The 11,965-nt window shown below is 58.7% G+C and overlaps 6 protein-coding genes across 6 annotated transcripts; 2 read left to right on the top strand and 4 right to left on the bottom strand.

Annotated features, from left to right (window-relative positions):
• Window positions 1-160: 160 nt before the first annotated feature.
• QBC33DRAFT_596127 (uncharacterized protein) lies at window positions 161-1,296 on the bottom strand (the record flags this gene model as incomplete). The annotated part of the gene is made up of 3 exons (XM_060431862.1): window positions 161-962; window positions 1,022-1,100; window positions 1,151-1,296. The coding sequence occupies 3 exons, from the start codon at window positions 1,294-1,296 to the stop codon at window positions 444-446; spliced, it is 744 nt and encodes a 247-aa protein (XP_060280402.1). The 3' UTR covers window positions 161-443.
• Window positions 1,297-1,660: 364 nt separating this feature from the next.
• Window positions 1,661-2,815, top strand: QBC33DRAFT_596123 (uncharacterized protein; the record flags this gene model as incomplete). Its single annotated transcript, XM_060431861.1, has 1 exon — window positions 1,661-2,815. The coding sequence occupies one exon, from the start codon at window positions 1,661-1,663 to the stop codon at window positions 2,813-2,815; it is 1,155 nt and encodes a 384-aa protein (XP_060280401.1).
• A 667-nt stretch (window positions 2,816-3,482) lies between these two features.
• QBC33DRAFT_458112 (glycoside hydrolase family 25 protein) lies at window positions 3,483-4,211 on the bottom strand (the record flags this gene model as incomplete). Its single annotated transcript, XM_060424879.1, has 2 exons — window positions 3,483-4,037; window positions 4,083-4,211. The coding sequence occupies 2 exons, from the start codon at window positions 4,209-4,211 to the stop codon at window positions 3,483-3,485; spliced, it is 684 nt and encodes a 227-aa protein (XP_060280400.1).
• Window positions 4,212-4,403: 192 nt separating this feature from the next.
• Window positions 4,404-7,480, bottom strand: QBC33DRAFT_209955 (fungal-specific transcription factor domain-containing protein). The gene is made up of 3 exons (XM_060422647.1): window positions 6,728-7,480; window positions 6,272-6,652; window positions 4,404-6,191 (listed from the first exon to the last, which is right to left on the bottom strand). Exons 1-3 carry the CDS (start codon window positions 7,319-7,321, stop codon window positions 4,521-4,523), a joined length of 2,646 nt encoding a protein of 881 aa, XP_060280399.1. The 5' UTR covers window positions 7,322-7,480; the 3' UTR covers window positions 4,404-4,520.
• Window positions 7,481-8,234: 754 nt separating this feature from the next.
• On the top strand, window positions 8,235-9,996 carry QBC33DRAFT_548307 (Serine/threonine-protein kinase). Its single transcript, XM_060428830.1, has 4 exons — window positions 8,235-8,918; window positions 8,979-9,280; window positions 9,360-9,522; window positions 9,581-9,996. The coding sequence occupies exons 1-4, from the start codon at window positions 8,447-8,449 to the stop codon at window positions 9,754-9,756; spliced, it is 1,113 nt and encodes a 370-aa protein (XP_060280398.1). The 5' UTR covers window positions 8,235-8,446; the 3' UTR covers window positions 9,757-9,996.
• Window positions 9,873-11,615, bottom strand: QBC33DRAFT_562232 (uncharacterized protein; the record flags this gene model as incomplete). The annotated part of the gene is made up of 2 exons (XM_060430197.1): window positions 9,873-10,144; window positions 10,214-11,615. 2 exons carry the CDS (start codon window positions 11,613-11,615, stop codon window positions 9,873-9,875), a joined length of 1,674 nt encoding a protein of 557 aa, XP_060280397.1.
• Between the last annotated feature and the right edge of the window lie 350 nt (window positions 11,616-11,965).

Genomic DNA, 11,965 nt, shown 5'->3' with positions numbered 1-11,965 from the left:
CTCGGGCCGCACCCGCGCCAGCCAGATACACTGCGCCGCGCCGACGTCAGCATCATCCTCCTCCCCACCTGCACCCCCCTCGCCGCCGGCGCCGGGCCCCCCCGGGGGCCCCCCCCCCCCCCCCCCCCCCCCCCCCCCCCCCCCCCCCCCCCGTGAGTGACTACTACACTTTTCGCCCCAGCGACGAGCCGGCTGCTGTTGGTCGGGGGTGGGAGTGGAGAAACCCCGGCCCACGCGGGGGTCGTCCTCGGCCCTAGTCGCTGCTTCAAGGAAGTCCGGCATCCAGTCCGAGTCCCCCCTTGAGGGGTATGACAACTTGACGCTTGTCCAAGCGAGATGCCGCAATTCGGAATCTCTCGTACCGGCACAGCAAGTCATGAATCAGCAGCAACTTACCACATATCACAACGACAACGACGACGACAGCGCAGAATAGCTCATTGTTAGCAGACCGATGTTGCCGCATCCACCACCATCGTTTGTGATGCCGCGTATGCAGACCGAGCTGCCGTCGCCGACGGGGGTTCGCTTGAAATGGCCATGACCGAGCTGGATCGTCTGGGCCTGAGATGCTCGATGCTGCGGCTGAAAGGCAGGACTGTATGCTTGTTGTCATCCAGTCGAGCGACACCAAACAGGTCCGGGCACAGCCAAAGGAGCAGCAGCAGCAGCGTCAAGCCGACCACTTCGGCGTCAGGGCATGGTTTGCCAGATGGCTTGGTTCCCATGACGAAGATGCAGGCACCACCATCACCGCGAACGGGGTTTCGTGCAATCGACTCTTGGGAATGGACAGCCGCGGCCGCGGCCCCGCCCACAATCTCGCCCCCGAAGGCTGGGCACACAAGAAAGCCGACCCGACAAGAATGACCGAGCTCCTCGACCTCCGAGAACCTCCGCCTGCGGCACGAGATGCGTGCCATCACGGTGGACGAGCTCTCAGGCTCCTCGGGGGCGATGATCTCGTCGGCAATGGCAGTACTCAGTTTACCATGACTACACGTATGCATCGTATCCGAACGTGAGGACCCGCGCGGTCGGGAGTTTGGACGCTCCAGGTCTTCTCGAGGTCGCCGCGAGGGCCGTGGATGAAGACGATGCTGCGAGAGTGTCAGTTGGCTGGGTTAATCTGGAGCAGAAGTGCACGTACTCGACGATTGCGTCGGCGGGGCTGGCGGGGCTGTAGAGCAGCTTGATGCCGGAGGGAAAGGTCTTCGTGGTCGAGGCCTCCGGTAGGTCCTGCTCGATCCCCGCGCCGGTCGCAGCGGCATTCCGCCGCCCCAAGAAAGACCACATCCTGCCGCAAAAAGAGCGCCGCCTCGTCTCGGACCATCAGACTGCTGATCCGTGTTTGTGCAGGGTGTTAGGTACGCCCCGAAGGCCCGGGTTAATAGAATCCCGGGCACCCCACGCTCGGGGTCTGGAAAAACCGGTGGCTGAGACCGCGGCAGGAAGTAGCTTGAAGTGAGGGAGGATCTACCAGTCGGCCAGGAGGGTGGTCGCCTGGCTTGGACCCTCCGATTCCGCTCACCAGGTCCAATCTTTCCTCGCGGAGCTGCATTACAAGAAGCAAGGCCTGGGCCTTCCCGGGGGCCGGCTGCGGCTCGCCACGGCCCACTCCGGCGGGCCTCACTGGCACGGGATCAAGAACGCAGAGATCATGGTCGAGTTCCGCGGCGACGCCGACCACGGCCGCGTCTTCACCCTCGGGGAGGCGCTGTCGAGCTGCGTCGCCTTCGGCTGCCAGAACCCGCGGGACCGCATCTACGCGCTGGCAAACGTCCTCGAGGAGAGACCCCTCGCGCCGGACTACGCCGTCGAGCCCGCGGTGCTCTACATCCGCACCATGCGCGACGTCCTCGAGCGCGCCGGCTCCTCGCTGGATCTCATGGCCTTTGCCGGGACGGGGTACGGCGGCGAGCCTGTCGTGGGCGGCCTGCCGTCCTGGGTCTCGGAGTGGAATCGGCACCGGCCGCCACGCGCCTACGACTCGTACAGCGCGGGATCGCATCACCGCCCCGTGGTCAGGTTCTGCGACTCCGACCCCACCACCATCACCGTCGAGGGATGGGATCTCGACGACCGCCTCGAGCACCTCACCGAGCCTTTGGAAGTCGGCGCCGGGACGGACCCGGTAGGAAGCAACGACATACAGCGATCCTGGTATGCGGTGGCCGAAACCATGGCCGTGCGCCACGCGACCCCGTACGGCGAACAGAGCCCTCGGGAGAGTTTCGTGCGGACGCTGCTGGGGGACCGCATCTCCGTCCCTGCCCGCCCGCCGACGACGGAGGAGTGCCAGAAGAAATACAGCAGTCTAAAAGAGTACTCCTATCTCTTCAAATGGGCGCACCCGTTGCAACCACAAAGGGCGGGCCTCATCCGGCGATTCCTGACCGCCTGCTGGATGGATTTGACGATCGACCCCACGGAACAGCTCCTCATCCAGCAACGGATTCGGCAGTCGGAATCCATGGGCGAGAACTTTTCCTTCTCTAAATCTGAGCATCCTGCCCTCTTGCAACGCTTCTATCAAGTCTCGGCGACCAAGGCAGAGTTTCTGTACTTCTGTCAGGTATACGGGCGACGATTTATCGTCACTGAACGGGGCCGGATGGCTGTCGTGCCGCCGCATGCCAAGAAAGGCGACGTTATCTGTATCATGAAAGGCGCTCGCATGCCATTCATCTTGCGGAGGAAAAAGGTCGCGGGGGGGGTTTCGGAACGGTTCGAGCTTGTGGGGGCTTGCTATGTGCATGGCCTCATGGACGGCGGGAATGCGAACGAGCCAGAGAAAGAGTTCACTCTCATCTAGATTGTGGATAAAACTTGATATCGGGTCTGAGAAACCAAATGGATTGTGATTTCTTGCTGTGATACTGTATACAGCGTATTTTTCTGCCCTAGGGCCAAGAGCTGTTCTCAGATTCACCACTCTTATACGTGAGACTTCTAGGTGTCATTGGTTAGCAGATCCTCCAGGTCTGGCTTAACCTTCCCAGGTGAGGTACTCCTCGACATGGTCTGCGTCAACCAATAGTGGGGTGAAAGCGAATCCATACGTGATCCCGGCCCGTGTCGTGCTCCACGGGGCAGTGGAGGCAGCTCTGGCAGCAGACAGAGGGAGCGGCTTGTATGATCACCCTCGCGATTTCGAGCTAGGTGATCACCTCGACCCCGACCATGACGACGAGGAAGAATGAGGGGATGTGTTTTCTCGACACGGGAATGGATGTCGATACCCAAAGACGGCGACAACGGTGGTGATGACGAGAAGGCGGCATTGTCTTCTATAGACTGCTATTGTGAGACAGGACATGGTATTCCATTATTCGTTTAGAACGGTTTTCTAGTTACGGAAGACAAATCATCAGACCGACACTTTGTCAAATAAACCAGGCATCCTTCCCACTTCGTGGCGTGTTCCACTTATCAACGAGTAGTCTAAAAGCCTTCGATCTCTCCCCTAGCAGTCCCACGATCTAGCCCGTTGCAAGTTCGTGGAGGTCAGACTCCTCGCCATTGAAGAGGTCAGCGTCGCCGCCGTACGCATACGAGTCGGAGTACTGCCAGATAGCGTAAGTCGGCCAACCACCCGGGATGGGCCCGACCGAGCCGCCATAGTGCGCCAGCACGAGCGGGTTCGTGTTCGCAAAGGCGTCCGAGTCGCCCGTGCACGTCTGCCACCAGGACGGGCTTGTGTAGATCATCGGGTACCGCGTCGTCGAGGCCAGGTAGGTGTCGCTGAAGTCCATGATCCACGCCACAATGTCGCCCGGCGACAGGCCCCAGCACTGGGCCGCGCCCAGCCCGGACTCCAGGTCCAGCATGCCCGGCAGCGTGATGCCGTCGCCCGACCAGCCGCCGCTGTGTGAGGCGAAGAAATAGGCCTGCACGGCGCCGGGAGTCTCGCCTAGGTGGGCGACGTGGTACGCGCCGCGGATGAGGCCCGCGCTGGAGGCGCCTTCGTACTGCGACGAGAAGGTACGTGAGATGTCGTTCGTTCCCTCGGTGGCCTGTTGAGTTGGTAAGTATACCTTGAGGGGCTTTGTCGGAGAGGGAGATCATGCCTTGATAATGACGAAGCGCGCGCCGCCGTCTCTAGCGGCCTCGAAGTCGACAATCGGCTGAGAGTCGGAGATGTCGAAGCCCTGGACTGTAGCCTGGGCCGTAGCCGCTAGGGCGAGGCCGACAATGGCAGCAGACTTCATGTGCATCGAGTTCGGGAGTTTGGCTCTATCATATGCAGGGATCTCTGGAAGGGCCTCACCCAGATTTATATCCATACTTGCTTCTCGCCTTATTTAGCTCGTGCGGGTCTGGCGATCGTTGGCTCTGAGCGACGGCCCGCGGATCCATTCCGGGGGCACGCAGATCAATTTCCAGGGTCCTGTAATTTTCCGTATCTGGGGTTACATTGGCTATGCCCCTGACTTCACGTAGTCTGACGATCGACGTCGGTGATGATCCACGGACTGCTTTTTGTTCTCCTGCCTGGCTTCGGGGCGTCAGCTGCCCATCTAGGCTTGCCCACCGCCACCTGGCCCAACATCCCACTCCATACCCCTGGCAGATTCAACCCAGTTATGCCAGTTCACCTCGCCATCCAAGTCCATGTCCAAATCGAGTGCGTCCACGTTGACATTGGCGAAAACGTCGGCGGACGGATCGGAATCAGCCCACAGCCAGGGGACGAAGCCTGGACCCATGGTCCGACCATCTGACCAATCTAGTAGTCCGACAGTCGTCTGCCCCGATGCCACTTCGCCGGGAGCGGTGGCAGTGATATTTGGTCCCCACGGCGACGACGTGGAATTCACCAGATTCGGGTCTGGTTGTTGTCCAGTAACACCAAGATGGGCTGCTTGAAGTGCCCCGCTAGAGCTCACACCGCCAGTAGAATACCCTGGGATAGAGCCCATATCAGACTGGCTTGTGTAGACAGAATCCACCGTGGATGCACCTTCTCCTGGATACCCAGACGTCTGTGCGCCATCCCCAGGTCGCTCGGGCATCGCCACAAGCTGGCGCCACCGCTCCCGAAACAACTCAACAACATTGGCTCCCGCGGGGAACGGCCCGGGACTCCCAGGCAGGGGCATCTTGCGGTCCTCCGCCTCCAGGCGCTCGGCGGCGTGGGAATCGCTCCGCAGGCGCTCGAGCTCCGCGTCGTGATGCTTCCTGGCCTTGGCCATCAGCTTGCGCAGAGGCACCCAGGTGCGAAGGTTCTTGTCTGTGCTCAGCTGCGCAGGGATCAGCCAGCGGCTGTGGAGCGCAACCCAGGCGCGCTCGACGGTGGGCGACCAGGGACGTCGGGAGATCTCGATCAGGAGGTAGACGATGGCGTGCCAGTGGGTGTAGGTCTGGTAGAGCCAGCGCCAGTGGCGGCATTCCTGCTCGGCGTTCAGGGCGTGGTTATACTCGGCCACCTCGATCGCCGCGACGAACAGCTTGTCCCTGATGTCGTCCGAGAAGTGCTCGCTCGGGGAAGAGAAGAGCACTGGGAGGTAGACGATGAGGGTCATCTTGGATATGACGAGCCGTGTGGCGGTGGCCCCGACCCATAACATGATGTTGCCTGATTCGAGACTCGAGTATTGGAAGTAGCCCCGTTCAAACTTCTGGTAAATCTCTTTCAGCAGGCGTTCTTGCTCGTCCAGGCCCGCTGCCCCGTCCTTGACGGCGAGAGCCATCATCTGCCGCGTGACCTGGCAAATCTCGAACGTGGTGAGGGCAAACGACATGTCAGTCAGGCCCTCCCGCTCTGTAGGCACCACCTTTGACCCGGGCTCAATGTCAGCATCGTTGATGTTCAGGGGAAGCTTGGTGTCGAAGCTGCCCGTGGTGATGGTGAGATCCATCCCCTGGTCCTCTGATGCTCTCACATCGAGCACGCACAACCCCCACCAAACGCGTCGCCGTATCTCAACCTCATAAGGGGTCAAGGTCTCGAAATGGGCTCCGTCGCGGTGTAGCCCTAGGGCCTGGGCCATCCGGATGACCAGCCCCGTCATCATCCACACGAACCTCGGGCTGTCGTGGCGGCGAACAAGGAGGAGGAAAATGGCGAATGCTTGCACTAGAACTATGTCAGGAACGCTGAGAAAGTCGGCCTTGGCAAGGGCATGCTCCAGGCCGAGACGATATTTGAGATTGAGCTCGGTTTTGGTGGCGCCGAAGTTGGTCACGATCTGGACGCATGAGGTCAGAACCGCTCCTGTCTAATAATCGTGTCTGGATTCGGGTATGGGAGCCCAAAGAACAAACTCACATCGTCCTCCTCCATGGATGTTATGGCCGCATAGTATAATGAGAACAATAGAGCCTCGTTGGCCGGTGTGAGTCTTGCCATGTCGCCGACGCGCAAATCACGGACCATCTTTGTGATGGTCGGAACGTGCACCATCTGGATGATATTCACGTTTTCCGCAAAGACATTTATGATAAAGGGTATCTGCGAGGGTAGAGGATGGAACTCCCGGAGGTTAGGGGCTGCGGGCCCCAAGTTATGGCGAAACAAGAATGCATGGCGCTCTGAAGGCGTGCGTTCGAGTTCTTGGGTGGATGGAGTCTTCTCGGGCGACATTTCATCCCCGGAGCTCTCCGAGTCGTCCAGGGCAAGAGAGCGGGTGTCCATCTTTAGCCCATTAAGCTATGGAGAGAACCGTTAGCCATCCAGCCTCGACCAAAGACTTCATCTACCATAGCAGGTTAGCGGTCAGCGTACCTCGTCGTTGACGCGCGACCAGAAACCGCTGCTGACATAGCGGCTACGGTTGGCATCGTGGAGGACCAGCCTCCCAAACTGCGTCTGCACATTTCCAGTGCTCGTGGGGAGAGGCACATCCGGCTGTTTCTCTGTGTCACGGCCGTGCGCTAAGTTCCCGAGAGGGCTGAAATCAGACGGAGCGTTGCTACCGCTCGCAGAGTTGGCGGCGGCGTGTGCCTGCTCCAGCTGGCCGGTCAGCTCCTTGACGAGGCCCTCGAGAGTGCGCAGTCTCTCCATGACCTGGCTAACCCCAGGGTCGGCATCCTGGGCAGCCTGGGGGTTCGCTGCATTGGCTGCTGCCTTGTTTGCGATGAGGTCGAGGCGGCGAGCCCACCTCGGGGGGCGGTCGGTGGCCGGAAAAACACAGGGGATGTTCGCCCGACGGCAGTTGGAGCATGGCGACTGTTTGTCGCAGCGGACCTTGCGGCTCCTGCACACCACACAGCTGCGCACCTTCGGCCTCGCGTTTTTCTCGGAGCCTGAAGCCGAGGCGCCCACATTGCCTCCATGAGGGGTCGCGGCCGATGTCGCACCAGGCGGCGCCTGAGACATGGCTAGAGCCGAGCAGTAATTAGACAGCAATGTTATACGTATTGCCACTGCTTTGCGATTGCGCTGTTATTGCTTGCTAACAGCTGTTTTATCCCCTGCGATAAAATTGTCCCTTTTGCACGTGTCGAGGGGAGCTTGATTGCGCGATTCTGCGTGGAGATGTGAGCACGCTTGCTGAAAAAAGCCTAGCGTGCTCAACAGCCTAGAGAATAGCGACATTTCAGCCCCGGTCTGGGGCAACTCTACCTCGACTCCATGGCATCGAGCGAGAAAACCGCGAGATTGTAGAAACTCACTGGACGCGTAGTATTTAGAAAGGAGACGCCCACTAGACACGCGTACCTTGGATTGAAGATAAAATACACCAGTTGCCGTCCAGCTTCAAGGACATGACAGAAATCATCTCCACCATCGGCGGCACATGGTGCCAATATAATACCACATCATGGGCGAGGTTCTGCACCAGGACAAGATCATCATGGAGGACTTCTTGGTGGCAAGCGGGGAGGCCAACACTATGGTCCGCGCCAGCTGGGTCGGCATGAGGACCGCAAGACGAGTCCCAGGTCGTCGGCTACACCATGTCAAGGGAAGACGCGGGGAAGTGGGAGGCGGATAATTTTGTTTTAAAACTGACAGAGCATATTGGATGTAGACAAGATCGCCATGACTACGTACTGAAAACAGTAACGTGGTGAGGGCGGAATTTGGCGCGGCGTTTTGATATACGACTTCCCGTAGCCCAGTAATTGTAAGAACTGGCATGGATATCTTTACATTTGGTCATGGAGGTCAATTATTGCCAAAGGTTTGGAATTGTGGGGAAAAAGAAGAAAGAAAGAAATTTGAGTGGTGTAAGGATCGCCTGCCTTCAGAACGGACCCAGAGGTGGCTGTCGATAGGCGCGACGGTCAGCATCGCATTTGACCATTACACCACTCGGTGACCTGTGTTGGTTGCTATACCATGCCACTTAACTTGTTTATCAACCCTTGTCCTGGTGCGACCGGGATGGAACATATCAACCTACCCAGAAGTGAATCACCTCCTGTTGATACCTACCTACCCATGATTTCAGCTTTTTTTGATGATTAGTCATGCGTTGATTGTTCCGGAACCTCCTCTATGGAAGCTGGACATGGTTTTCCTCTCTACCTTTTGCCGTACGTCACCAAATCCCACCCAAATTCATTTCTGAGCCCATTGCAACCTCGTACACTCTGTTCTGCACCCCGAACATGTCGCAGTCACCCTCCAAGAACACCCCATCTCCGCACGCACGAATATGTTACCTTGAAAGTGTACATGACAGGTCACCGCCAGGCGTTGAATGAGGCTAAGGTATTGGAGGGATTGGACTGTGTCAAGTCCAGCCATCCAGGAGAAGTACTTGTGCGGAGAATGCGTGAAGTCTTCGAAATTCCCGGCGAACTCGGTCCTCACACGTGTCTGGTGCACAACCCACTGAGCATCACCTTGGGTGATATTCGGAATATGGCTGGGGGCCAGCTTCCCGAATCTCTCCTTAAACCAATGGTCTACGGACTGTTGCTGGCCTTGGATTTTCTCCATTCCGAGGCGGACTTGGTTCACACTGGTATGTACAAATCTACGCAACACGTTAAGCTTTGAGAGAATCATATCTAATCATGAACAGATATCCAAGAAGGAAACATCATGCTCTCAATTACGGATACCTCGATTTTGGACGAAATTGTGGACGAAGAACAGAGACATCCCGGCCCCCGAAAGATTGATGGCAATCGAGTGATATACACATCCATGGAAATGGAAATGCCCGACGATCCTGGCGAACCGATTCTTTGCGATTTCGGCGACGCCAGGATTGGGAAGGGTCCCTTTCAAGGCGAGGTCATGCCAGATCTTTACCGCGCGCCAGAGATCGTCCTCGGCATCTCATGGGATGCAATGATTGATATCTGGAACCTTGGGCTTCTGGTAATTAAGCCACACCTGCATTTCCAGATCCGTAATCACCGATCTCCGCTCTCCTCATCTAACAGTAATTACTACATAGGTCTGGGATTTATTCGAGGGCAAGCATCTATTCAACGAACGGCTGCCGAGTCGACCAGAATCCAGGGCCGCCCACCTCGCAAAGATGGTCTCTCTTCTCGGGCCTCCGCCAGCGGATTTGCTCGCCAGAGGTTCAATTTCCGACAAGTTCTTTGATCAGGACGGTGAGTTTGAAGCACAAACATATACCAGATAAAACAACCCGATTTTGATTCTTCCCAGGAAATTTGAAGGGAGAACAAAAGTTCAACACCACGCTGGAAGATGAGGAGATTGTCTTGGAAGGAACCGGGAAGATAGCATTCCTCACATTCATCAGGAACATGCTGAGATGGCGGCCTGAAGACAGATATACTGCCAAGGAACTGATGAAAGACCCCTGGCTCCAGGATCAGTAATTAGCCCATGCCTTGGGCCTTGGAATAATTACTGCCTCGTCTCCTTTTACCCCCCGCTTTCAACCATGTACAGTGTCTGAGGATTTGTAACAGTTATTCAAACACTAGCTTTAACATTACAGCTCCGCCGCGATCATCTTCAACTCCGCAACCATGTCAGGAAAAGCCTCGACCACGGGCCTCTCCCGCCACGACCCAGTGAGACACCCGATAACCACACTGCGGAACCGGTCCCCAGCATAGAAGGCCAGCCGCACCTCTGCGTGCTTGGCCAGCTTCCGTTTCACGGCCGCCGGATCACTGGCCATTGCCTCCGACACGAGAAGACCCTTGTCGAGTTGGTCGGCACGAGCCCAGAGCCCGAGCTCGAGGAGGATCACACCGAGGGCTTGTGTGGGGGCGGGCCCGTTAGCTATATATGATACGCATATGGTTTTAATGCCGTCATGTCACTCACCGTAGATATCATGGACTTTCTCGAATCGATTTGTAGGTTGTCCCCATCGAGTCGGGTGCCGATATATATTCCGCTTGATCTCCGCCTCGCCGAACTGGTCCGAGAAATCGGACTCTTGCCTCGCATATTCAAACCCGACGATCCTTGGCTCTTCCAAGGAGCAAGCAAGCATATCTCCTGCAGACGCGTCGACGGCAGGAAGCAAGAGCACGTTCTCCCCGCGCAACGACTTGTGCACCCACGAGTACGCGTGCAACCTCCGCAGGCACAGCGCAATCTTATGCGCAAGCCGCATCCGGGCGCCGAGAGAGGGCCGTGGGCCCGCATACACGGCATCAAGCAAGGTTGCGAGCGTGACAGGCGGCCTCCTCGTCGTCAATTTCTCGTCGCCGTCGCCGTCGCACTGCGTCGGAAGCGCGTAGACGAGCCCGAACCGCAACCTCTTGGTATCCTCGAAATAATGGGTGCACTGCAGGACCCTCAGTTCTGGGTCCGACGCGGGCGCCTCGTTCAGCAGTCCCGCGAGCTGGATGACCCTCTGCCTGGCGACGTCGTCGCCCACAGCGCCACTCCCGCCAGCTCGCGCGTACTGCTTGTACTCGACGAGACATTCCTGCCAGCCGGCCTCCTCCAAGCGACCGAGTTCGAAAGCGCCAATTAATTCAGCGACGGTGAAGTTTGCAGCGACGGCCTCTGTGGCGCGGCTCTGAGCGGGCACGGCGGCGGGCGCCGAGGCGAGCAGCTTGCGGAGGCCGATGCCGCGGAGCAGGCCGACCGACCTTGCGTCGGCGTCGTCCTCGAGCCTGCGCATGCGCTCGACCGTCTCGAAGAAGGACAGCGGCCACCACGCGGCCTCGAGGAGGACCTGGGTGCGCTCGGCCCAGCCCTCGAACTCGCCCACCAGCCGCTCGGTGCTGCTCCTGTCGAAGGCGACCCAGAGCATCTTGCGCGCCCAGCTGACCGACCTCTGCTGCGCCGCGTCGGCCTTCTTGCCGTCGAGGGTCAGCGACTTGATGCGGTCTTCGGCCGACAGCGGTTCGTCGATGAGACCCTTTTCGGTAACGGCAGCGGCGTCGGCGCGGTCCTTTGCGCCGTACTGCGCCCGCACAGCCGCGTACTCGAGCAGGACGCCGTACAGCTGCCTGAGGAGGGCGAGCACGTCGGCGCACGTCATCTCGGGCAGGTGGTCGATCAGGCGGCCGGGCATGGCGGGCGCGAACTTGCCGCGCTCGAAGAGGACGCGCTCGAACGAGTCGAGGCGTGTCTGCTGCACGGCGAAGCGGAGTCGCAGACGCTCGGCATCCCGGCCGAAGGCTTGGTAGCTGGACAGGGTTTCGTGAATGGAGCTGCAGATGGGCTTGACCACCACGATGGCGCCAAGAACGAGGCCCGCAGCTTCCATGGCTGCTATGTGGCGCGACGGAGTTCTGCAGCAAAAGGATTTGTCGGAGATTCGCTCAAAGATGGTCCAGCGTACGCCGTAAAGCCGACAACCTATTATTCTTGGGGGACGATGTCTTGGCTGGCCAAGTTTGAGTAACGAATACATCGCATAGCCCGGTCTGGGCGCGGGGTCAGCCAATAATGGCCCGTGAAGCAGGTTGCTCCCCTGTCAGCCCGCCCGTGCGGCAACTATTGGACACCCTTGCATGCAACCCCCAGTCAGCCCTGGCGGGCGAGATTGCGGCTGAGCCTGCCTGACCATCAGCTCGTGGAGAAGAGGACAGGGAAGGAGAGGCCGCCTCCCAAACT

The sequence above is a fragment of the Phialemonium atrogriseum genome, assembly GCF_030411735.1.
Source record: "Phialemonium atrogriseum strain 8032-3 unplaced genomic scaffold QBC33scaffold_26, whole genome shotgun sequence".
NCBI classification, from domain to species: Eukaryota; Fungi; Ascomycota; class Sordariomycetes; order Cephalothecales; family Cephalothecaceae; genus Phialemonium; species Phialemonium atrogriseum.
Note: the sequence above shows the minus strand (reverse complement) of the source record. Positions and strands in the feature narration are given on the sequence as shown.

Coding starts and splice junctions, on each gene's coding strand:
- QBC33DRAFT_209955 (XM_060422647.1), bottom strand. CDS start 7,321: ATGTCTCAGGCGCCGCCTGGTGCGACATCGGCCGCGACCCCTCATGGA. Junction 6,653..6,727: donor GGTCGCGCGTCAACGACGAG/GTACGCTGACCG, acceptor TTCTCTCCATAG/CTTAATGGGCTAAAGATGGA. Junction 6,192..6,271: donor CATCCATGGAGGAGGACGAT/GTGAGTTTGTTC, acceptor TCATGCGTCCAG/ATCGTGACCAACTTCGGCGC.
- QBC33DRAFT_548307 (XM_060428830.1), top strand. CDS start 8,447: ATGGAAGCTGGACATGGTTTTCCTCTCTACCTTTTGCCGTACGTCACC. Junction 8,919..8,978: donor GGCGGACTTGGTTCACACTG/GTATGTACAAAT, acceptor AATCATGAACAG/ATATCCAAGAAGGAAACATC. Junction 9,281..9,359: donor TCTGGAACCTTGGGCTTCTG/GTAATTAAGCCA, acceptor ATTACTACATAG/GTCTGGGATTTATTCGAGGG.